This window comes from Betta splendens, chromosome 21 (genome assembly GCF_900634795.4).
Source record: "Betta splendens chromosome 21, fBetSpl5.4, whole genome shotgun sequence".
Classification (NCBI taxonomy): domain Eukaryota; kingdom Metazoa; phylum Chordata; class Actinopteri; order Anabantiformes; family Osphronemidae; genus Betta; species Betta splendens.
The window spans coordinates 11,731,459-11,758,653 of record NC_040899.1 but is presented as its reverse complement, the minus strand read 5'-3'; the positions used below and the strand labels follow the sequence as shown (position 1 = coordinate 11,758,653).

The window sequence follows — 27,195 nt, the reverse complement described above, 5'->3', positions numbered from 1 at the left end:
ATGTAAATTTATATTGATATGTCATTTGATTGCAAAGGATTTAATAGAGAAAATGGACAAAGGTGCAGACAAAGCGTGTTTATCCTTCTTTAAGCATGTTTATTGAAAGTTGTGAAGTGCAGCTGTGGTTTGTATGTTACATTATCTCATCCGTCTTTGCAGGAACATGCACAGAACATGAGCATACAACTGATACAACAGAATGAAAAAAAACATCTCCAGATGTGAGAACATTGAGTTTAAAGATATTGTTCATCCAGAGGTACTTCACTGCCACTTAAAAAAATAATAAAAGGTGCAATACTCCAGAAAGAAAACAGCCAGGGGAATATGGGTTTACGCTCCGTTAATGTTGCAGTAAGGGATGTGGACAGCATTGTTGGCTGTGTGTTGTCAGTTAAATAACCTAAACTCCTCTCGACCCACAATCCTGAAAATACAGCATTTAAAATAAACGACAGAGACTGGGCAATACTAGCACATCCCTCACTCACCTGCTTCAATCTGTGTGACCTAGATAGCATAATTTGTTTTTCTCCTTTTCCTCGCTATTTTACATGGTACTTACACTATACAGAAATATACATCATCTTTTGCCATTCAAACTTTTAGGAAAAAGGAAAATGCAGCTTAGCCCAAATGTCTCAACCCTGTCTTACCAGGTTTCAATTACATGCCTTTGCAGGGTTGAGAGATCAGCAATAATGAGCTTTGTCAAAGGCAAAGTGAGAAGCTTGAAAGTGAAATACTGAAAATAGAATATCATCATCTCCATAAGAAACCATATTTTGTTCATCCCACCAACCCACATTTGAAGTAACGTCATCAATGCTGCAGTGCTCCAAAGGCCCTCCCGTTGCCACCCCCAACCCTCCACTCCCCCATTCCAGATGGGGACTTTGTCATGATAGGAACTGCTCACGTTCTTCATTTGTTACTAGGAGAAGATTTGCGCTCTGTTTCACATCTCTCAACTTGTAACTTTATGATCATGCCGTGAGAGAAATGTCTAATATTTACATCATTCAGCCAAATAGTAACAAGCAACACCTCCACTTCCTACTCCTCCACTGCTGTCATCAGTATCATCGACATCACTTAAAATCCAGACACAGGCACAGTGATTTTTTTCTCTAAAGTTAAATATAATGTCACCATTGAAAAGCTGTTTTGTTTCATCTTAGTAAAACATTCTAGATGATATGTCCCAGGGTTTTTTTGGCAAATGTTCAGTAATTCATCCTCTTCTGAAAGCGGCCACCCCATTGAGCTTCTCAAGTTTATCACTCTCCACTGTGCAGGAAAGCACAGCAACCACTCATCTTGCTGGCTGCATCCTTCTGAGAGATAAATATGTGCAAATTTTTGTCTCAACAGCGTAAACTCCTGCTTTAGAAGGCAAGGTTTGGCTCTGCAGCTGTAGCAGAACCCATCGACTGTCAGTGAGTCTGTATGAGCAAAGCAGGCTACGCTGAGGGTCCGGAGCTGTGCGAGGTGGACTGCGGAAGGGGCGCGGTGCTCGGGGGTCCCGATGTGACACCTGTTGGAGGAGCCGGCGGGGAGCCAGTCTGAACCTGGGCCTGGAACTGAGCCATCTGCTCTGGGCTGGCCAGTGTCTTGAGCAGGTTGTTCTCCTGCTCTAACTGAGAGTTGCGCTCAATCAGCTCCTTGATCTGCTCCTTTAGGACCTCCACTTCCTCACGAACAGCATACATCAGGTGACTCTTCACCAGGTCCTGGGAGAGAGAAAGACACATTTTTATATCTTTCATTATTTATAAACACCAGAGAAATGAAATAGAGGAGATGCAATCACAAAAATAAAGAAACTTTAAGGTATGTGTTACATGAACAATTGGGCAATGAATGACTGACATCGCGGGATGGGTTTGTTACCTACAACTAAGTAACTTAACAACTTAAGATGATGTGATACAACAAACAATGTGTTCTAGTGCAAATACATTAACTAGGTGATAATTGGAGACACACACAGCGAATATTCCCAGGGTGCTACGTCATTAACCCGAGCCACAGTAACTTGTCAGCCAATCAGAAGCGGCGATATTTATACCCAGGCGTTTGAGCCGTTCACTTCGCCTAGCAACAGAGCTGACAGCAGCCACAACACAGACAGGCGACGTAACATAGAAAATAAAGATCACCTGTCTAATGGAAATAAACTGCTGAACCTCCAGACAATATTTAATTATAGCCAAAATGCTGGTGCAGCGCAGAAAGAAGACATAACGTCTTTTAAAACTGTACAGGTAGTTTTCCACATTTCTTGTAGATTCGCCCGCCAAGCTAGCTAACTAGCAACTATTAACCATGCGTATTACGTCTATTATACAGGTGGGATAAGAAACTACAGTATAGGACACAATGCAACACCGTTAGAGCGACCACCTCCCAATGAAGGCAGACCCTCTATGTTTATTCCAGTGGAGCTGCTCCTTTCCAAGCTCGCTTCCGGTGGGACCAGGATAATGTAGGTTACATGTGGATTAGAGGCCCCTGAGACGTCAGCGGCGTTTCATTGTGTAGAGAGAGAAACGGGGCGAACACTCACCATCGCTTGTTCAATCTTGTTGTCTATGGCCACGACGCTGGCTCCTGACGAACTGCGGAGGGAAAAGGAAAGAGAAATTAAGAAACCTCATAGGACGAGGGCTGTAACACGAAGATGAGAACCGAACCGCAAGGCAGCTTTTTCTCCTCTAAAGAGAAACGTCGGCCGATACAGGAAGCATCTGGAAATTTCTAAAAAAGCACCGACAGCCTCTTTCACTGTGGAACAATCCCTCGTTGCCTTTTCCTGGAAGGCATTTACAGCAGTGTGATCCCTGCGGGCGCACCGACACCAGCATCCATCCATCCACCGAGCTCGACCCAGCGGCGGCCGCGCGCAGGTGAACGCGGAGCAGCGTTACAGCACATTTACCTATTGTCGAGTCTGACGGGCGAGCTCTCCGCGCTCAGCAGCGACGACAGGAACGAGATGGAGAAATTTCTCAGCTGGCAGACGCCTAGATCCATGGCCACGGTGTAACACGGCGAATTCATGCTGTGCGCTACGCTATTAACCAACGGCCCCGAGCCCGAACGCGACCTCCGCCACGCACATTTACCCGCGCTGCCCTGTGTTTTGTCCGGTAAAGCTCGTGCACCGACCGCAGCGGCACAAACACAATCCAAGGTCAGCTCATCTCGGCGATCCACTGGAAAAAAAACTGCAGCTCGGCAGAAGTCCGCATAATTTATCCAGCGACGGTCTGAAACGCCGGCTGCTGATTGGCGGAGACTGCGGGAATTTGACTAAATTATGCGGGAACGCCCCACCTGCCGCTCAGCTGACGCGCTTTTTACATAAAATATTCCGGGAACGCAGAGGAGGTGGATGAAACCGGGGAAAACCGGATGAGAAGGGAAGAAGAAAGGGTTATGGTGCCGAAAAACAGCCAGCGGGAAAAAACAACACTTAAGAACGTTACACTACAGCCGCGTTTTTCTACACAACATCTCATTTCAGTCCATTTCTACTTTTATCATAGAGAATGACTCGAAGGAATGACCTATAAATTCACACATTTAAAAACACATTTAGAAAAAAAGCACAATCTACAGCAATAGACCTACATCAGTGGAATAACTGGTTTATTTCTGATCGAATGCAAGTATTTTGCATGTGTTAAAATTAAAGTGTTTCTGATGGCAGTGGTCAAAGCTTCCACGTACACATGTTGCCTCCGTGTGGCCCCGCAGAGCACTGCACTGCTGTCTGACGAAAACAGGGTTCACCCGCTTCACGCACACTTACACGAGTCAAACGTCTACAGGTCAGTCTGACTCAACCGATATCAAAGCAGGCAGCAGCGCCTCCTCAGCAGGGGGAGTATCACACAGTGTTAAACACTTGCTCCATACAAATGATTCCTGTAACCAAGACCCGCTCCCACACTATGACAGCAGCAATTGACAATGTTTGTGTCATTATATGATACGGAGACTTTTTAATACTACTTATATTTCAAGTTTTAAATATTATCCATCAGGCCATCATCCATCATCATAATTTTTGACCACATACTATGACCCCTTTTCACCACACTATAAAAAGACCCTTTTCACCACATACTATTCACAATACACTATACTAAGTCCTGCTTTTGACGACATACTGTAGTAAGGCATGTTTTTCACCACATACTTAACTATGACCCTTTTTTCACCACGTACTATCACACTTGTTTTCACAACATACTATACACTCGGGCATATTTTTGACGACACTACACTATGACCCCTTTTCGCCCCATCACATGCTAAAGGCATGCTATTAATGAATTACTATACTATGACCCCTTTTGTTCACCATTCTCTATTATTACCCTTTTCCCATTGCATACAATACTAAAAGGCATGTTTTAAAGGACAGGAAAAAGAAAAAGACAGGACAGAAAAAGACTGAATAAGCTGGTCAGGAAGGCAAGCTCTGTCCACTGGACTCCAATCATCAACTGCATCAAACAGTGGAGGCTCTCTGCATCTCCTTCAGTGGAAGACTGATCCACCACTAGTGTAGAAACAAGCTGTACTGCAGATCCTTTATACACGCCACTCTTAAACTATACAACTCAACAATCTAAGACTCAGCTGCACAGTTTTGGACTGTGTGTGTGTGTGTGTGTGTGTGTGTGTGTTGTAAATTTGTTATGTTCTATTTAAATCTGCACAACATTTTGTACATTGCCAACTGTGTGGCTGCACAAGGTCTATCTTTGATACACACCCCTTTTTTAAAATCACATACTATAGTATGACTTCATTCACTACCCACTACACTATAACCGTTTTTTTCATCAAATACTATAACCCATTTTTCATACCATACATTTATCATGTGATGAAAAACAGGATCATAGAATAGTATGTGGTAAAAAAGGGTTATAGTATAATGTGATCAAAAATGTTTTAGTATATATAGTATGTGATGGAGAATGGGGTCAATGTATAGTATGTGGTGAAAAAAGGTCATAGTATATAGTATGTGGTGGAAAAAGGGTAATAGTATAGTACGTCATCAAATACATACATACATTGTTTAGTATGTGGTGAATAAAGTGTCAGTACATGTACAACAGACTACAGCACAAGTTAAACAGAAACACAAGTCTTTTAAAAGTGGTTAATTGATGTTTGTAAGGGGTAGCAGATGATAACAAAAACAGTGGGTGCGCTGAATAATAAATATATTTGAAGTAGTGTATCAAATATTGTTCCTGATAACATAAATAGCCAGTGATTTAAAGCTCAACAGGCACCTTTAAAATGGAGGCTTATGCCAATTTGAGTATTCACAGGTGAAACACAACTTTGTAAGTACCCTTTACAGAAACAGAATCTTAGTTCAAGTCGCTTGTCTGATGTGAGCCTCTGCTCGCCCATAATCCCATTCAAAGATTTACCAAGAAGCCAAACAGATAATAAGAGGCTCCAAATCCCACTTATCTCTTCCGGGCTATACTTGGTCCCACTGGAAAGAAAACTAGGTGACGTTCCAAGGAAGCAGCTTGATCTTCCAAGAAAGAAGACTTTCTTTAGGCTCTCAGATAAGACAAAAACAAATCCAGAATTAAAGCAACCCAAGTAAATCTAACTTCTGAACATTTTTATGATTTCTTTATATTATTCCAACATATGGGAGAAGTTGCTTTTGTTTTCATTTTTGCCATTAATTTTTGATTTTCTGCTTCTTAAATTACCAGAACTTGAAAACATATTAGGAGAGACAACATATTCAGTCAGCACCATTATACAACCAAGGGAGTTCTTTTAACCCTCATATTGCAAAGGTGAAAAAAATCAACTCAATGTAGATAATTTTCTCTGATAAAAACAGTAAATATTTGCCACTTTTATACCATATAATTTCATAGTATCTTTGTTTAACTTTTTCAAAATAAAACAGCTGGTAGTTCATTTGAACAATATACCTCATCGACGTCCCTTCGCTATTATCTATTATATACCTTTCATTGATGTAAAGCAACATACAGGAGCTGTAAAATGAAGGTTTGATTATTCTGCACTGACAAAAGTGTTGTTTTAATACTTGACAAGTTGCCAAACACTAAAGTTTTATGTTGATAACCGATTATTATATGTAGGTCAGCCAAATCTGTTCTAACCCACATCACAACCCTGACCGAATGCAGTAAGCAGAACACAGATTTGCCAAAAAATTTAAATATGCAATAACTCTATATGAAATTGTGTACAAGATTGTTCAGGCACCCAACACACTAGTGCATGGACTGCATGGTCTACCACTGAACTCACTTAATAAATGTTGTTTTACTAAATTATTAGAAAACAATCTTCTTTACACAGTAGGATTAACCAGCCCAATTAAATACGAAAGATTTATCTTGACGAACAAGACTGTGTACTACATGTGGTGGTATACTGCTGAAAGAGGGGACAGTTTTCAGGAAATGGACCAGATGGGAGACTGCTGGATGATCTGCATTGCTAATGCTACACCTAATAATTCAAAGATTAAATGTAAATAAACAAACGAAGAATAAAACAGACACGCAGCCATTCATGTGCGGCTGCTGTAGTACAGTAATTGGCCTAGCAGCTAACTCCTTCTGCTTCTTTAGTTTACCTTTTGAGATGCTGTTCCAGCTCCCAGAACAAAAGCTTCATTGCCATCTCGTCATGGCCTTGCACCCGTACTCCCCACACCTTCATGGAGCTGTCCGCAGAGACACTTCAAACACTTCAAGGCAACACAGCGGTTTGTCCCAAGCTTCTTAATTTAGTGCTACTCAGCAAACGTCATTCCTTTCTGAATTGAGTTAACGGATATGTGTTGCACCCTGTAGATACATTCACAAGTGAAGCTGTGTAGGGAATCAAAAGCAGTATGCCAGGTTATAATGACTCTTCACACACATGTATGCTATCCACTTCAGTTTGAATGGCTGAATACAGAGTGAATTACCAAGGACAGACAGTAGCTGGACAAGTGATGACGCCTGATCATGTGACCCGGGGAGTTACATAAACCATCAACAGTAATTAACATGTGGCCCAGTGATTTCCTCACTCTTGCACCCGTGGCCTTCTGCTCTCTATAGCATGAGAAATGGATCTACAATGCAATAAAACTTCAAAAGCCATCCTTCCAGGATCACCCAAATTCTGCTGTTTATGAATCCTTGGCATAGTACAGTTTTCTAGAAATGAGGACTAAACAATTAAATGTACTAAATATACCAGGATAAATCTGCACACACTCTCTCTCTTGGTACAATAAAGGATGTCAGAATCATTAAGATCGGAAGTGGCAGGATCTTCCCATAGACCCCAATAACCAGCTTTGACACCTCAACTTGTCTGTGGTTTTCAATAGCTGTCCTGTGCGTGACAGACAAGAAACCCGTGCTTCAGGGTCTTATCTTGTCATTTCTCATTGAAAGGCAACCTTAAGGTAGCTTAGTGCCTCAGTAGACAGAATACACAACACGCACCAACAGAACCTCCAATGGCTTAGAGACGGACAGCCAAGAAACAACAAGTAAAAGGAAGAGCACAATGCAGGGGATTCCACTTGTCCCAACAGAGTCGATGTGCTGGGATGAATCAGTATCACATGACTTCTGGGTGGGTCATGGAGTCCTATAGTCCATGGAGTCCATGAAGCCTACATCCAGCTCTTCAGCTGAACTAACTACACACTGAACTTGTATGCTGCCTCATTTCATATTTAGAAGTTACAGATGCGTCAACAGTGAGAGAATGTGCTACATTCAAAGATCAATTAACCCATAGATTTGGGTTCAGTTATAATTTCCAGGTTACAGTATATTGTGATATATCCACTGTAAATTAATGTTACACCACACTGCATGATCACTTAGTAGTTCAGGACATATTTCACCAATTTCTAATATTTCTAGATAAAACAAGATTGTTTATTTAATGCCCAATTATTACCTCCACTCAAAATGTCATCTTGTTTATAGACAATTAAGAGTAGTAATATTTAGAAAAGGTGCCCAGTAAAATGTGCAATACTTGCTTAGTAAATTAAAAAATAGCCCATTTTGTACAAATGGTGTATTACACACAGGAAAGGATGACAATTTATAGACAAGAGGCCAAGAGCATGATGATTTCTGTTAATATGCCGATTTCAAAATATGCGAAACCCCAGGACTGCAGAAAAGGTTCTATTTGCTTGTTCTATGTATAGATTATTATCTTTCCATTCTCACCAATATATGCTGCCTCCTAATTGTAATGTAAAAATCACAAACTTCACATGTCACAGCCATGAAAAAGAGGCTTACCCAATTGCTGAATGGCAAAGGCTTTTGGTTGAACTGTGGTCTGATATTGGAACGCCCACACAGATTTTACCAGTAAGCCCTGGCGGTGGTTTTTCACAGTTACGCTATGGCGACTGACAGAGAGCTACTCAGTGAGTTGGTCAGACGAACAGGGAGGAATGATGAGTGGCCATTTTAGCCTCCATATGGGCTGACAACAGCAAGTCCTTAGTTCCCATGCTATACTAACCACACTATGGGGAGAGGCAAAGGGAGAGGAGAAGGGAGAGAGTCAAACAGAGGCACAAAGCTGGAATGACCTCGATAGACTGTCTCAAACAATCATTGTTCAGTCACCATTTTGACAGTCCAATTGACCTCTCCAAAAAAGGCACAACTTATTAAATAGTTTTGATGTGTACTATCCATTTGCATTAGAACTGTCCAATCATGTTATGCCACACTTGAGGATGTTAGAGACAAGACACACCACAGAAAGTCAATGGTTAATCAGTATTAGTAAGGGGTTTATACCAAAACAGATATGGAGCTGTAGAATATTATCACTGCACATAAATATATACATCTCACTTTTTATATAACACACAGATATACAAACATAGGAATTTGTTTGTGTGTGTTCAAAAACTTGCAACTTCCCTTCAAAATATCACCTACACTATCAGCCTGTGTAATAATTCACCTGTGTTTTTACTTGAATTAAGTATACAATGGCAAATATACTGAAGGCTCCAAATAGTAGTTTCCTGTTCCTCTATGCGGCTATGACGTGTAAATTGTATAAATTTATTTAGTGTCCACTTGCAGAGAAAAGTAACCCCCCTATCCCTAACCCCTTCTCTTATTCACACACAGAAGATCCAAGTTACATAAGTGTGTTGGTGTGTGTCTGGTTTGAGAGTGTGAGCAGCAGGTTTGAATAATGTGGGGTGAAACATGGCATTAAAAGGATTAACAGCTAAAGAACACACATTGCTCAGACCCCAGACAACGAGAGAAATAATGCTAACCACAGCAAGAAAGATGAAAAGAAAAAGGCTTATCGTCTAATGAAATGGTCAATACAGATAACAACCACATGCTTTTACCAATATACTTGGGTTAAAACACAAATTATTGGCTACAGTATTAAAATTCATTTCTTGATATGTGTGACTGCATCTGAGGAGTAAAAAGAACAATATTTATATGAATAAATGCACCTTGCACGTAAAGAGAGAAAGAAATTAAACATGGAATGTGCCGGGGGGGTTGCTAGCGTTCAGGCCCCTAAAGGCTCTGCCTTGAAGTTCACTACAGTTTATTTTGGCTGGTGGGAGGCTTTACTCTTGTGACTCACAAAACCAAGTGAGTCATCTCTCCCCTATGCGCCACCTCAGCCTCCCTCCATCCAACACATTCAGCTGGTTTCTCAGCCAAATTAACAAATGACAGATGGGATTCACACTGACCTCTGCTGCTAAGTCCAGTAAAATATAACTCAATATATATCATCTGTCATCGATATCCAAATGTTCTCTACAGTTCAGCTGTGGACAAAGTATTCTTTCTTACTCTACTATATAGGCCTATATAGTATTCATAAAGTATAGCAAAATGTATCTGCCAATGTTTGCTCAGCATTGATTTCCCTGGACAATCAATTTTACCTTTCATCACAGTCTTTCCTTAAAGTACTTTCTATCTATTTCATGAACTGCCTTTTTTTTGCATCTTCAGGCAAAAAGGATACTTGTTTATTATTTTTTTCATTCATATTTTGATTTGAAAAAATAAAATCTCACAAACAAGTTTTTTAATACTTTTAACATGAAATATTGTTTAATCAATTTACTAATCAGCTTACATCTGCTGCCAGGGTCAGGGGAAGTTCATCAAATCAATAACCAGGCACTTGTGGATGACTATAGGTGAAGCAAATGGGATAGAGCAGAGAGTGGATTACCTAATGACTACTCCACCGTCACTGGGCCTAAACCTCTGACGACAGCAGAGCTATCATAAGTACATCTTAGCTACAAATAAACTGTTGTATCCTGCATGGGTTAACAGCCAAGGTGGCAAATAGCTCACCAATTCCACTTTCACTGACCGCACTGTGCAGCTCTGGTCGAACCACACAAAATACAGACTATGACCATATACAAATAACTCCACCACATGGGTAGACCCACTACACTGTCACATTGTGCACTGTAGTGTATTTAAATTTATAAAGTCTGCAACACAACACAATTACTACTCACCTATAAACACACAATCTAGACTGCCATCCACTGGTCATAAATCAGAATTCAACTTAACTATGCTGATTCATAATAAATGTCAAAAAGTCTTATTTTGTCTTATGTAAAAATGTATTTGTCAAATCTCAAATTTGTAAAGAAGATGCATACAAACTTGGTTTATAGATCAAACACAATTCACAATTAACAGTGTTTTCAAGTAAGAGTGGTTCAACCAAAACTGATTTTTCAGTGGATAAATGTTTGTAAATGAGAAGCATCATAAAGTGCTTTGGCTACTGATGGAGTAAAAAAATGCAGACAATTGACCATGAATTTGTCCAAAACCATGACACAAAATCAGTCAAATCCCCATTGATAAAAATTTTCTAAGCACACATTTGTTTTATTGTACACGTTGGTAAATGGTAAATTGGTTGTAAATGTTAGGCTATAGTTACAATTATAGCTACATGCTCTTACTCCTGAAAGTTGACCCAGGACTCAAAGTATAGGCTTGTACACACTGCCCTCTAATGACCAGAACTGGACACAATCTATGCTTTCTGCTAATTTTGCCCATTTCTTTATTTTAGTGGAAGGTAAAGGTGCCAATTGTGTCAAGAAAATAAATCAGCTATTTAATGTCAAAAAGCTGACACCTTACTGTAGTCATTCAATGCTTTCATCCACATGTCAAGATTGGCTAGTGTAGAAAACAGAAATAAACCTAAGCATGTGCAAGTGTAGTTTACAAATAAACCAAGTACTTAAATACAAATAGTAACTCTGTAGTTGTAACACATATTAAGGTATGCATGGCCTCTTAAAAGTGGAGAACTGCTTTCACAACTGAAACCTTGTTTCATCAACCCCCCATTAGATTACTTTTCATCCAATATTGTTGTAAAACAACCAGGAAATAAAAGGGTGAGCATGATTACTTTACTAATAACAGAGGAATTTGGGTCATTGTGAGAAATTCTAATTTAAATCTGCAGTAAAGCCCAGTACAGCACGCAATAGCCCCATTGTTCTTGGATTAAGCCGACTAATAGCCAAGCGAATTTCCCCCTTGTGATCCCTAGAGCTCCTCTCTTTACATGTCACCGAGTGTCAATTTATAGAAAATTCTTGTTTTATTCATTCTAAAACGATACAAAGGAACTATACTGTACTTTATTAGGTTCACCTAATATACACTCGGTAATTGCAATCACAACAACTAATTGTACAGACGGCAACTACAGTTGATTCACAAACATACCATTAAAAGTATATTTACAGTTCTGCTAAAAACAGTAGTTCAACCGGTCCAGCCAAGTGCTAAGCCAGGTTTATACAGGCAGTTCTCAGTTTACCAACCAGTAGAGGGCGGTGCAGGGCTAAAAATGACTGAAGGTAGACTGAATGAATGCTGCTATCATTGCACAGTTAGCAGGTAGTAATCATGTACTGGATGTAAAGCAAAGAACAAACTGTTTTAAAACCGTGTGGGAAAAAACCCCCAGGAGAATTCAGGGGCTGCAGCAATATTTAAAAAAGCCACTATGACAATATAATTTCACCACTATACCAATCTCAGGAAGAATACATTCATTACATACTAGATACTAGATGATCACTAGAAATACGAGGAGTATTTGGGTGAGTTTAGGAAATAAATGCACTATGGGAAACACAGATTAAAGTACATGGATACTGAACTGCAAGACAGCGACATAAGGAGCCAAGTGTCTCTGCGTTATTCATGCTAAGAGGAGAAGCAGTTGGCCAGACTACTGAGGCAAATGATGAGGAGGAAAAAAGAGAAAAAACTTCACCCCCTCTCCTCAGAAACCTTCCTCATTCAGCCACAGAGCATAGAAAAGGGGATTAGCTCACACAAAGCGGGAGTGAATGAATATCAGACCCTATGGGAAAGTGGCTAAAGCTCTTCCGTCATCACAGTCCAGCAGAACGGCTGGATCCATCAGACGACATCACATTAGAAGTCTCAGGTGTTGCTCTTGACACTAATATTTCTACTATATCTGCTGGAATAGCAACAGTTCCCTCCTTTGATGGGCATTCTGTAATCAGAGTTTTAGGTTTATTTCACCCACAACTCAAGCTTACATGTTTGCTAAAGTTTCTTCAGGCAACTAAATAATCCAATTAGAGCTGGAAATACAAACACTGTACAGTCTGAGGAATTTAAATCAGGCATCTTATTAAAGGCAGGTTTCCCTAATAGGATAATAGCTATTTTTTTAATCTCTAAAACTATTAAGTGACACAAAAAGGGATGTTTTTTTGTTATAGACACTTAAAAGCCTCTAAAGCAATTATATTGTGATCACCGTTTGTTCATTTGCTGTGTTGCCGGCAGAGATATCATCAGTCAAACGAATGCAAATGTCGATTGGTACACGCAGTATTTATTCTGTCGTTTCCTTTTCCACTTTGCCTGCACTTCGAGAAGTTTGACAAAACAGCCGATATAAACCAACCTTATTTAAATTACTAGTCTTTAGTCTTTCATTATCGTTTCATCAGTAACTTCAGACTGACTCAACAAACTGACAGAAATAAGAAGAAAAACAAGACAACAACCAACTTCTACTATCTTTCTCTACTAGTGGTCTAGTGTGTGTGCACATGTGTAATTCCTGTCGCTGACTGGACAGTGTTCTGCCCACAGGAATGTCGGCCATGATTCAGCACATTGCCTGCATGTTTAGAGGAATGACAGTGGCAGCCCATTAAAGCCTAAAAATGAAATTGTGTTGCTGAAATAGTGTCACTCAGTACAACTACTGAAAAACATCTTCTGCAACAAATATCAAAATGTTTAAGGCTTTCTAACACACCATGTATAGAAATAGATTGAGCCATAAAAAAACGGAATGGTACTGTACAGGTACGCACGTACACACACAAAAAATAAACAGCAGAAGCATTTTTCCCCCAACAAGTTTAGACAATTATGTGTGCATGTGCTTGCATTCATGGGAGGGAGATAAATATTCTCAGATGAAAGGCAGACTGAAAACACAACCCATTATCATCCATTAGAAGCCATTAGTTTTCCCACCAAACTCTTAAGTGAAACAATCCTGTTTATTGATGGAACAATAAACCATCAGCACAAACGAGGCTGAGACTAACAAAATCAATGACACATCTGCTCATAGCATGCACCCAAACCAACAGGCAAACAAATAAATAACATTTTTTGAATAATGTGGACATCTGAGCAGATGTTTTACTTTTATCCTGACAATGATGCTTTCATCACCTGACTTAAACAGTAATTATTCAGTAGTGCGTGGTAAGACCTTCCTCTCATCGCTCTCTCACTTTTACACAGCGTGTTGCTGCTTTGCTGTGTTCTGGTGCTCTCTGGCTTGGTCTGTTTGGTGGAAATGGGGGAGGTGTCAGCAGCATAACAACAACAAATGCTGTTTACTTTTAGTGCAACACTTTACTGATGTGCAACTATGGACAAACCAGAGCTCTATAAAAAAGGCCCCAGACTAGAAACAGTTGTCTAATCTTATCACCTGTTTGCTTGACTCTGTAGACAGAGCTACAAAACATCGACATCCCAAAGCAGATCAGTGCGTTATAATAGTAAATCCACACTTTTAGGACATGGAATGTTCCAAACCCAACAACTCAATTTGTTTTCCTTTTGTTTCTTTCCATTATAGCATGTGATAAAAAAGTGTTACAGTGTAGCATGTCGTAAAAAACATGCCTTAGTATAGCATAGTATAGTATAGTATATATAGTAATATATGAATTTGACCAGAACTACTTAAGAGGAGTCACCGGTATCTAACAGCGTTTTTAACAAATGCTCTTGTTGCACAGTTACTAACTATGTAAGTACTGACTACCTCAAAACTATATGTAGTTAGGCAAACTTAAGACAACCAAAATAACTTTTACAACAGAATTCTGAATTGTCAAACTTTTCTATTAAAATGGAAAATGAATATGCCAAGAGTGTGTGAACAGTCAAACTAACGCTGTATGCATGAGTCAACATGAAGGCTGCACAGAAAAACCATCAAACTTGACTATCTAGAGGAAATAAAAGTCGTGACAAGGTGAACCTGCGGAAAGGTCATTACTGCAAGCCTGTGGCAAGGTAGATTTACACGCGTCATAATCTTTAACTACTAATAATGGATATAAGTGTGTATAAATGTTGATAAAAGATAAAAGTTTTTGGTATTCATCACAACAAGTCCTTTAAGAACAGTGTGTGGAGTATTTGTTTGTCCTCATGTTGTTGTTTCTGGCCAGGAAACTGCATGAAAAGTAACAGAATCTCCTACAGTGTGTATATGTATGTATATATATATATATATATATATATATATATATATATATATATATATATATAAAATACACGGGCATCTTTATTACAGTTACCTGAATCCTATTTATTGCAAGGAAACCTTCATTTAACCAGCTGTATGAGTTCCTAGACTTAAAACTTTATTTGCGATATCTTTCAAAGAAATTATGCTATTAAAAAAAAGTTGCAATGGAATTGAAATATATAGCATTTACTATCAAGCAGAGAAATAACTGTCGAGGCAAGAGCAAATTTAACAGGTAAGCTAATAAACCTGAGCAAGTCCCAGATGAGTAGATCTAATCTGCCTGCTTGTAATCTAGATGTGCTTTCAACAGCAGATAGAAATAATTGAATGCAGTAGATTTGTTCAAACACCTGTTATGTCACACTCAAAGCTATAAATGTCAACACCAAGTGCTTATACAAAGTGGACACTGGTGGAGGAAACTGAGAGCAACTATACAATGGCAGGGTTTATCAATGAACAGAACAATGATGCAGAACTCTGACCAGTCTGGATCCATTTGGTCCAGTCTGCTGTGTCCTCAGCACTCTCAACAAGCTTTAGCAGAGCTGACTAAGTTGGATTGGGTCAGCTTGGGCCATTTCCTGTGTGTGTGTGTTGGGAGTTTTGGGGATCTGGTTGATCTCTGCACAATGACCAATGGGCCCAGCACACACTGGCTTCATGCACTGCCAGGGGGAAGATTACATTCAAAACAGCCAGCAGCAGATATAGCCACCAAAATGCCAGCCAGCCCACATTCCTCTGAGCTTTCACGCACGCACGCACGCACGCACGCACGCACGCACGCACGCACGCACGCACGCACGCACGCACGCACGCACGCACGCACGCACGCACACTTTAGAGCAACAGTAGAACGGCAATACAACAATACAGCACATTAGGGAGACTAACTTTTTGGCAAGATGCTCCACTAAAGTAGACGGATCAGGGCTATTTGTCCTGCATTTGAACATTTACAGCTGAAGGAAGATGTCCCCGATGTTGCAGCACCTACCAAAAGTAACACAAACCCATACCATACTTCACAAACCAGACTGCAAAAAAGCCTTCACACACCCCAGTTTCTGTCTTCTGGCCCTACTATTCTTAGCTAATTTTGCTAACCAGCTTATGTTACCTCTTGTCACAAGACTGTTTTCAATTGAAAGGTTTGAGAGAAAAAAAAGGACAGCATGTTCCACACAAACAGGCTAGCTGTGCAAAACCACATCCTTAAAGTTATGCATGTAGAAACCTGCATGCACATGTTAAATGCATTATATTTCTACTTATACTGTCCTTAGAGACACTTTAAAGTCACAGAGCAGTGTCATTTCACATATTAAGCCTAAAATACTGAATGCTGAAAGCACTGATAAAAAGGAACAAAGACGCCCAAAGCTCTAAAGAACACATCCCATGCAATAAGTACACACATAAAACATGACCTTATTCATGGAAATACTTTTGTCTAAATTCACAACAAAGTATTTGTTAATGCTTTGAATTAAAATAATAAAACACTGGTTTCAAATTAACCTAATTCATTTAAACATGCCTTTAAATAACAAGACATATTTTGATTAACTATTCATAAGGACTTTTAAATATGCAGGTAACTTTTAGACAAGTTAATCAGATGCAAAAAAAAACACTGTGTTTGCAACAGCTGAGACTGTGCTGACATCAATGCTTGGTTTTGTCAGTGAGCTGTCTCTGCTTAAGAACGGCTGAACATTAGACTGTTTCACTTTACACAGTCTCCCATTAGTGAAGAGGCACATGGGTACAATCAGCAGACTTTATCATCCACATCTACTCACATAACAAGAGTAAACTACACATTAATGAACCACAACATGGACTTGTTTTCACCAGACAATAATCCACCTGGTCTCACATAGATTCACATTCCACCGAGGTAATCGTCATGTGATAACAGCAGTCATCCTTCAATTTCATCATGTAAGTGATCCATTAAGATACACTAACAAAACTACCATCAATGCACTAATATTACATTATAGATTCCCAGTAATCAAACGTACCATTTTAATATAGATCAGGCACAATACATAAGACCTAACAATGTGAGTGGTAGGGTAACTAAAAACTTCAGAAGTCAGGACAAAAGGCTTAGGGCTGTTAGCAGTGACTTAAAGGTGAGACATTTCCTCCTGCTGCAGGGTGATTAAAATTCCAAACTTCAAAATGAGTTCTTAAAACTTATTATGGAGGACATTCCATGGGATTTTCACTTGGGTCATAGAACAAATCACTATTAAACTGTAGTGAGAGCAGTGACATAGAGAGATGGTGGAAAGTGAAGCACAGCTGCCTTAGAAATGTTCACATCACATTTCTGCTAATTAAATAATAACAAATCGTCCCATGTTTCTGTTTTTTTCACAACAAATGTGCTGGGTGTGTGTACGGTGGATTGTGCAGCCAGCAGAAATTGTGCCCTGTAAGGAAGACAGTCTGAATTGAAGCAAGTAGGCAAAATAGGTAAAATGTCAAATCACTGCAGCCACTTGACAAAGACAAGAGATGTCACATTCAGCTGAGCCCTGCACTGTGTACCAGTGAAAGAAGCCAGACAACCATGGCCCACCATGTCTATCTAGGAAAACAGCAACATGCATCCATTCATGCATCAAGGCTATCGCAGCAACCAGTTAAATCATCCCATTTGAAACCCTCACAGGCCAAACCCATTTACTGTACCAAGCAACATCACAGTGCTATAACTTGCCAAATAAATGTGAGCAAAACTTTAAAGATGAATTAAAGCTCTTACCCATCCTCTTCTCCGTCGACCGTCTTAAGACTTGCTGATGCAGTTAAGGCACTGGCGGCGCTGTTGCCCTCAGCTTCCGGACACTGGCCAGTACTGGATCCAGACCCAGCCTCCCCACTGGACAACTTGGGCAGCCCCATCAGAGCCGACTGATGCTGGAGGAGCAGGCGCTGGGCATCCTGGAGCTGAGTAGTGGTAAAGGTGGGCAGACTAGCATAAAGGGCACTGGCTTGAGAAGCATGAGAGAGCGCTTGGGCACTGCTTGGGTCCAGGGGCAAGTTGACAGAAGATGGTTGGCTGTGGGGAACACCTTGTGGGGGCATCCTACCAGTATTCCCAGTACTGAGGGCTTGGGGCTGGGAATCACTCTGAAGGTTGGGAGGAGGCACACTTGGTGCAGAAACTTGGTTCTGGAGGACCGACGCAGGCAGCTGGGTACCGAGGATTGGAGTTTGGGTTGGGAGTGACTGAGGCTTCTGCTGGCCTGGGAGGCTCTGTGGCTGTTGGCCAAGACCTGTTACACCAACATGAGAGGGTACATTTGACGGGGAGGCCTGAAGGGAGGAAGGCTGCTGCGTGTGAAGAAGCGCCTGGGACTGCTGAGGTCCCCCCATCATCTGGCATGGTCCATTAACTGTCCCAGAAGGAACCGATCCAGCTTGGTTGGACTGAGATTGAGAAGTGGGGGCCTGTGACGCACCTTGGTGTGGCTGGTTATACTCCGGGGGTCTCACCTGCAAAGAGGCTGCTTGGGCACCAGAAGCTGGCTGTTGTGGCAGTGGGGCATAGCCCATCTTTTGCTGTTGAACACCCACTGGACCCTGTGTGGCGCTTGGAGGGTGATTAGCAACCGCCTGGGCATAGGTGAGCTGCTGCTGTGGCACAGCAGACGGGGGAACTCCAGTGGTGGTCTGGTAGCCTGGCACAGAAGCAGGCTGATGAATGCTTGTGGGAAGTGAGGGGGCCATAGTAGTTTTTACATGGGAATGGGCAATATCCTGGCCATGCAAGTGAGGCTGGGCTTGGGATACTCCCATGCTTAAGCCACTAGGGAGGATGCCTTGAAAGCCCTGAGGAGCGGAGGTATAATCCTGGATGTGCAGAGGTACTGGTGGTCCCCCAGCCTCTCCACTACATGCACTCTCAGTATAATGGCTCAGCGTACTCATAGTGCTACTCACAGAACTACCACTTGTGCTTTCCCTCTCTGAGGCACTAGCAAGGCTCTCAGGTGCAAACTGCCGCATGTTGACAGAACCAGTATCAGATGTCGTGGAGCTTGGGGCAGAGGCTGGGGGCTCCTTGTCATAGAAGTCTGTACATGTCCATCTGCCCTTCCTGAAAGGCTCGGAGCTAGAGTCAAGCTTCACCACCCTAAAGCGAGAACTGGTGGCAGCAACTGCAGTTGCTGGAGCGGGGACAGGCTGGACAGGAGCGGATGATACAGGAGCTGTGGCCACAGTTGTGACAGGGGCACTCACTGGCTGCACCAAAGTAGGTCCAACCCTGGCTTGCATCCCACTGGAAAATGCCATCCCCCCAGAGGCACCAACAGGAGCAACCGCAGCAGTAGTTGTGGTAGTCATAGTGATGTTAGAGTTGATGTTTTGATTTTGCTGGATCATTGCGACATTAGTTGTTGTCATAAGGTTGCCCCCAGCAGCTGCAACAGCACCTCCTCCACTGCCACTTATCACATTAAGAGGGAAGCCACCACTGCTACTGCTAGCACTTGTGCTGATTCCCCCTCTCACAGGCACATTGGCAGAGCTCAAAATATTCACATTACTAACACTGCTGCTCTGGGGATTAACTATGTTAACTGTAGTGCCCGTTGCAGAACTATGCAGCCCAGGAACAGATCCCGGGACCACAATCCCCACAGTCTGAGCAACAATACTTGAAGGGGCAGTTTGGGAAACATTCTCTTGGGGACACCCCACATTAGAAGGCATTTTCTGGGTGACACAAGGTAAAGCTCCAGAAGGGGTACTCCCAGGACCAGAGGACATTGTGTAGACCTGGGCATGGTTGGTATGATGAGGGTGTTGATGGTGAATGGTCCCATTCACCATGGCCCCACCATGGTGTTGAGGTTGGTTCGGGGAGATGGCTCCAGGGGTCTCTGCCTCATGGAAATTATTCAGCGTCTCCTCTGAAGAGCTTCGCTCTGCTCCAACTACATCATTAGCTCGGGAGAGGGACGCGTCCAGTATTTCTGAAGAAGATAGATCCTCAGTGTGGGACTCATCCAGATCGTCATAGCTCTCCGTGTCCTCTGCAATACTGTTGTTGGTACTCACGGATATTTGTGCTGAAGTCACACTTGTAATTTGAAAACCACTCTTCTTTTTCATCTGAGCTCCGGCTGATTGTGTAGGCTGGGGCTGAGAATGCAGATTCAGGCTGTGGGGAGGAGGATGGTGGGGACCCGGGGAAGACGAACCAGCAGGAGGTTGGCACTGAATCAACAGGGAGGCTTGATAATCATCGGCGGGGACGTGGCTGTTGCTGACCACCGGGTTCGCCGTTGTTGACAGCGCAGAGCCGCTCCCGCTGCCCGTGTTGCTACCCCTTCTGTGGAAGGCAGTCGGGTGCGCCATCTTTCTAACACTGCCAGAGTCTCCTGCAGAATCCGGATGATGCATTTCGAGGGAATCCGGGGGGTAGTTGGGCTCTGACAGAATGCAATAAGGTTGCAGTTCGTTAACGGCGCCGTTTTGACAAAACTGCGGTCAACAGACAACACTATCAAAAAATAGATAATATAAGTAGGTGTCGGATGGCTGTTCTCAAAAATCGGGCGCAGGTGTGCCAATATTTACAGTCTCTCTTACGCGATTCAGTTTCCCAGTGACAGCGAGGAAAAAGAAGCTAGTGTCCGCTTGCTGAGTAGTTAGCAAGCTAACGTCAGCTGGTGGCACTTGTAATTCGCCGGCTAACTATCAGTGTTATTCGTTCGTGCCTTTGTTAAATACAATATAACATTTTGTGGGTGCGCAGTTATGTGCTACGTTATTTTTAAACACCCACGGTAGAAGGCAGAATAGCCACTGAGCAAGTTAGGGCTTTATTACAGGCTAGCCTGACAGAGGAGTAACGCCAGCTAGCTAGCTGCCAGTCTCCATCACCGGCTAGCTAAACACAGACCACAGTGAGTCGCTTTAACTGCTCCGTTCGTTCAAAACGAAAGAAAATGGAAACAAGCAACCTTCCTTCCGGTTCACAGGGACGTTAAAGCCAAAGCTCAGCACTTAATCGCGGCGTTCAAACGTGTAATCCACATCACTGAGTCCTCGTTTTGCTGTATCACTGGTCCTTCCCAGCGGTAGCGTTGTTCAGTATGTAGCCTCCCGCACCAACGCTGTGTCTCTGTGCTGTGACGGGGCTGGAGGGGAGGGGTGCCCGGTAATATGGCGACCGCGCATGGTCTCTGCTGCCAGACATAAAGCAGTCTGGGAGAGGCGGAGACGAGGCGCACATCAACACACACGGAAAGTGCCGAGGAGAGCCGAGTGCGGGGCGCTCCGGAACAACGGGACCGATAAACGTCGCGCTTTTTCTTCCTCTGTTAATATGAAATATTCATTAACGCAAGCTAAATGAAGCTAAATAGTTTATATACCTGCATAATTTACGACATGCGGCAGTGTTGCACATTTAACAATAAATGTATCGTTAATGTATCGCCTAATTAAACGCCAATGAATATTTTTTACGTTCACACACTTCTACATTTTAAAATAATTTTCATATGAACAGTACAAACAAAAACATGAAATATAGTATTTTAGTAAACATAGTCCATCTGACTAATAAGTAATTATAGATGTATATTGTGCCAGTTACCTGTGATATAATAATTGTGGAAAACTAAAGAAAAATCTAAAGTTTGTAAACATTTGCTACAGATTAAGCAAACCATCAACACCACAACAATGCTGGTAAAACAAAAGACGCACAAGTTGCTAGATCTCTCTGCAGACACAGGTGTTGACTACTGTACACTGAAGGATTTTTCTACACACAGGTGTTTGGGGCCCCTCTCTCTCTCTCTCTCTCTCTCTCTCTCTCTCTCTCTCTCTCTCTCTCGCGCGCGCTCCCTGTCACACAGAGACATACACACACTGAGAGACATGTACACATTTGTTGGTCTGTGATGTTGTTGCTCTAGGTCAGTGAACTCCAGTGTAGAACTAGTCAATCATCTCCATGTTCTGTGTTCTGGCGTCTTCTGTTTATTTCTAGTTTCTCTTCTCTTCTCTTCTCTTCTCTTCTCTTCTCTTCTCTTCTCTTCTCTTCTCTTCTCTTCTCTTCTCTTCTCTTCTCTTCTCTTCTCTTCTCTTCTCTTCTCTTCTCTTCTCTTCTCTCTGACAAATTAAAAGCAATTAGAGAAACACTACAAATTAAGTACAAAGTAAGGTTAGAGACAAAATACGAAGGAGTTGATTGTCACAAAGGCTATAACCATTGATGTAAATATATGGATGGAGAACAAGAGACAGGAGCCTAGTGCAGTGTAAGCGTCTGGTGCTGTCAGCAGCTTTAAATCACACTGGCACTCCACAACAAAAAACACAGCACTATTGTGCTACCGCTGCAGCAATAAAGAACAATTTCTACTCTGGATTCCTTTTGTAAACACTCTCTTCTGTTCTGAGGGAAAGTGATAATCCACACCGTGTTCCTAAAAACATAAGATACACAATGTCTTATTCAAGTGAAAGTTCCCAAGCTATTTATCCGTAGTCCTACATTTCATGAAGGGTTCTTTCTCTTATGCTAATATAGCAGATTGTTTTGTGAGTGTGTTTTAGGGTTAACTTTATTCACTCTCAAGGAACCCGAATGGTTGGTAGCTGACAGTGTACAAGGCCAGGACAGAATAATAAACACACATACACCTATTATGTGCAGCTCCCATTCATAGTGGAGTCAGTGGTTCCATGTAAACACGGCGTCTGTTTGATTCAAGTGATTTCTGGGAACTGCAGTTCACAGTAGCAGCCACGTTAGTGTATGTGGTGTGGACTGTGCCAGGACCTGTATTTCTGAGCATAAATCGACAGACTTGTCAGAGCAGAGCGTTAATGGCTGTGGTGAACCGGCCTAAAATACGCAGAACAACAGGGCCTTTATTGGCCGCGAAGAGCATCAGGCCATGTCCAGCGACGCGGGGCAGGGTGTCTGTGTCTCTGTCTGGGCCTTGTGTCCACTGAGCCTCCCCTGCTCTGAATGGACCACAGAATAGATGCTGGCTTTATTTGTATTGGACAATCCTCCCAGCAGAAAATCACAGTGTGCACATTGCTGGATGTTTAAACACCTCAGCCCACCAAAGTCATTCATGAGTTTTACTTCCCACACATGCTGCTGAATTGGCAGAATAGCCAAGATGAAAGTTGTCGTGGTGGGAGTTAAGAGGGACATAATACAGTGGCATATCACATTACAGAAGCAGGCAATAAATACTGTATGTGAAGCCCTGAATAGTACATTTAATAGCCTTCTAGATATTAGGTGTGACAAGGATCTGGAATAAAGGTTTCTGTGTTAAAAAGCCATGTTTGTTTCTATCTTATTGTTGCATAGACAGGCTAGAATACGGTCAGCACAATGAATTAAACAGCACAGTAACATTAGAGCTGCATGTGTGACTAATGAGTGAAAGGGAAACTTGAGAACAGCCTGTGGAAATACTGTTTTTAATAATGGAGTGACTCTAAGGTGCCGCACACCGATTCATGTTGACATAATTGATTCATTCAAGTTACTGTAATGTGATATCTAACGTGAGCGGCAGGCATCTATACAATTGGGATTGTCCCAATATTACGCTGCGTTTCCTTGTCTAAATGTGACGCACTATTAAGAGAATATGATTATAGCGCCCTCGTGTGGCCAACATTTATATTAACAGCTGCTGACTGCAGCGTCATGAATGTCAAATGCTTTCTGCAGATTTTTTAAATGTGCTGAATGAAACTAGTCTTATTGCAGCAATGATCTATCTATCTATCTATCTATCTATCTATCTATCTATCTATCTATCTATCTATCTATCTATCTATCTATCTATCTATCTATCTATCTATCTATCTATCTATCTATCTATCTATCTATCTATCTATCTATCTATCTATCTATCTATCTATCTGTCTGTCTGTCTGTCTGTCTGTCTGTCTGTCTATCTATCTATATAAATATATATATATATATATATATATATATATATATATATATATATATATATATATATATATATATATATATATATATATAAAATGAAGAACATACAGTAATGTAAAGCTCTCAAGGCTTTACAGACATTTTTTAAACAAGAAGCAACTACTCTTTTGCGTCTACTTAATAAAAGGGTTACTTGATAATTATGTGGAGCGTTCAGACAGTTTGAAAACCTTAGGGTTTCTGTCATATTAATCAGATGACAAAATATGGAAGAAAATAAATTCACTGCTGCATAAAAACAGTTACAAACCACAATGGGACACTTTATTTCCTAAAAACATTTTTCTTGGAAAAATCCTTTTCTTTTTCAACTTTCTATTTTAAAATCTGTCTGCCAACAAGGAGCTGCCATGGCAACAGTCGCCGAATGCTCTCTGAGCACTTACTGTCTAAATAAGAACAGTAGAAATCAGGTTTCATATTTAAATAATGTCAAGTCATGTCAGGTTCTGGAGAAATTCTTAATTTAACGAGAAACCATTTTAATCTGGGCATCAAGTTTATTAGCGTTCGAAGGATGGAGGGCTTAATTACCAAACCTTGGGCTGCATTATGTCCAAACCTTGGGCTAAATGATAAACAGGCAACAGTGTCGAGTGCTAGGTGAGGCTGACCTTGACATGGAAGCCAAGACTTTCATCTTGTCAAGGCCAGCTTTCATTTTATCCCTGATGAAATTGGATTTCCGAATCTTTCAACCAGCAGAGACTGCGCTGAGTTTCAGATTTGGTAGAGGAGAGGAGGTTTTCTCTCTCTCTCTCTCGCTCTCTCTCTCTCACACACACACACACACACACACACACACACACACACACACACACACACACACACACACACACACACACACACACACACACACACACACACACACACACACTTCAACACATTCCAATGATGCAGATAAACTGCTGCCAGAAGCTGGGACACTCTGAAGGCTGTGTCCTGATGTCCTTACGTCCATCAGAGAGTTCTTTGTGTTAAGAGTTATGTGAGCGAGCTGATGACGGCTCACTTCTCTTTTTGTTGCACTATACAGCTACAGCTGGTTTGTTCTGGGTCACGATGCTGAGTCATTGGGGCCACAGGAAGACACAATCCTCCATATCTACAGAAAGTGCCAAAAATCTCAGCCCCCAAAGATAAAATATGTACAGGGCATTTTCATGGAGGTTGGAGTAAATAATGAATCTACAGCAATCAGAAACAAAATGTCCAGAAATTAAACATTGCTGAGAAATACATTAAACCAAGACCACTGTTATGTGGACATGCAAAAGGCCGTTAACCCTGATTTGTTGTTTTTATTATAAGTGGCTGTGACAGATGAATAAAGGGTATTATATTTTGTATGTAAATGTGAATTTTATGGCAATCTTCCCAATGGATGACAGATCAAACACACTCTGGCCTTAGAGTGGTGCTAGAGGAAAGGTTAGTGTCATAGTGAGTGATCTACAAAAGCAAAAATAACAGTTTTTGGGTTCGATGCTGGACATTTAACCCTGATGATGAAGCTGAACATAGGGCTGTATTTCATTACTAGGATTCAGCTTATAAGGACCACAAAAAAAGCACCTCAGTCTGGCCAAACAACGCTCTGTAAGAGTACACACCCATGTACAGATGTGTTGTATCTCATTTAAGAAGAACATTACCAGGCTCTAGAAGTGAAATTTGTACAAAATTCAAAACAAAATGTTAAAAAAAGCATGCGACAGTCTACAGGTTACTTTACTGCATAATGCAGGTCTCCCAGCAGACCAGATTACCATCATTATAGTAGTTCTCCACAAGGTGGCAACAACTACAAATGAGCTGCATTTCCAGCATTCAAAAAGCTGTGACCCTCAGAAATGAGCTCATTTTGAATGAAGAGATTATGTTTTAGACACAATTTATTAATTTGTTAAAATGATAAAACTACAAGAGCCTCCTCATTTTATTCTCAGACCAACCAGCATTATTAGCAGCATTATTAACCATCTTTATATTACAATTTGACATCGGCCTAAATAGTATGTTAGCTTAGTCCACCCTCCTCACTTCTTATCAACTAAGTATTAAACATATGAGATGTGGACAACTTAAAGGTGAACGTAAAAAAGGATGGTGATGATAAAAAATGTCGCACTAAAAACAAACATTGTTTTATTGCTTATGCTGCAGGAACGATTTTAACCACATTGTGGAACAGATTTATAATTAATACTGTATATGGGAGAGCATTGTACTATATTGTGTCACAACAATGATGCGGTGCACTATGCAAGTGCTTTTTTTACATTCCAGTCATACTCCAGTGATTTATGTTAATGGCCTTGAAAGCTAACCTTGATTTACTCTGGTCTCAAGCTCTACATACATAATTTATTTAGTGAAATAGATAGTACAGTGCTGAACTGGCTCACCGCTTCATATGACAGCAGCAGGGAGTCCAAGGCCTGCTTTACGTTATGTTTTAGGAGAACATCAGGGGAAAATTTTACAGAGAGGTGTAGTCACTACAGAGAATGAATGAAAGATGTGTACCACAACTGTGATGCTCTGTAATAATTATGAGGCATCACAGATGTGCAAACAGTATGAACAATATATGCATGTGCAGAAGCTTATTGTCTTTATTTAGATTTTATTATTACTCTGAAACTGTGGGGAATGACATCTCCCAAAGTCTGGTTTTAGGCAGTTAGGAGGTCAGTGGTCAGTCAGCAGAGGAATGCAGAGTACATCACCAAGCTCCTAAAATGAAAGTGAAATATGTTAAATACCTCTAAAATTAAAAAACATTGATATGAAACAACGGGGAATGACGCCCTCCTGTGGCTATAGAAGTAAAAATATTTCTTACACTTGTACTTTATTACATTGAATAAAAGCTATTGTATCGTCACTAATGCAGAATAATAAATGTCATGGTCATTTAAAATGAGTATAATTTTTTTATTGTGCCTGCTAATGTTTAATTATATTAAGATAGTTATAATTACATCTGTATTGTGAAATGCCAGCAGGATTTAATATGTAATTCAATTTTCCAAGTAAAATGTACACACATATTTCAAAATAAATGTCCAAAGTTAGTGAAGGTAAAAACTTGCCATCCCTCACAGAGCAAGGTATAGCTGGTAGCTTTAATGTTAAGGATGCGAGCACTTGTAAGGTACAGCCTGTCTAGAAAATCACCTGACAATCAG

At 41.1% G+C, this 27,195-nt stretch overlaps 1 protein-coding gene across 4 annotated transcripts; it reads right to left on the bottom strand.

Annotated features, from left to right (window-relative positions):
* Positions 1-78: 78 nt before the first annotated feature.
* On the bottom strand, positions 79-21,163 carry tsc22d1 (TSC22 domain family, member 1). Of its 4 annotated transcripts, XM_041068852.2 has the most exons (4): positions 20,964-21,163; positions 17,753-20,429; positions 2,573-2,624; positions 79-1,736 (listed from the first exon to the last, which is right to left on the bottom strand). In XM_041068852.2, exons 2-4 carry the CDS (start codon positions 20,398-20,400, stop codon positions 1,467-1,469), a joined length of 2,970 nt encoding a protein of 989 aa, XP_040924786.1. In that variant the 5' UTR covers positions 20,401-20,429; positions 20,964-21,163; the 3' UTR covers positions 79-1,466. The 4 variants fall into 4 exon arrangements, with proteins under 4 accessions (XP_040924786.1, XP_028992247.1, XP_055360975.1 ...); XM_029136414.3 differs by having other exon boundaries at positions 17,753-21,163; XM_055505000.1 differs by lacking the exons at positions 17,753-20,429; positions 20,964-21,163 and adding an exon at positions 6,674-7,502.
* Between the last annotated feature and the right edge of the window lie 6,032 nt (positions 21,164-27,195).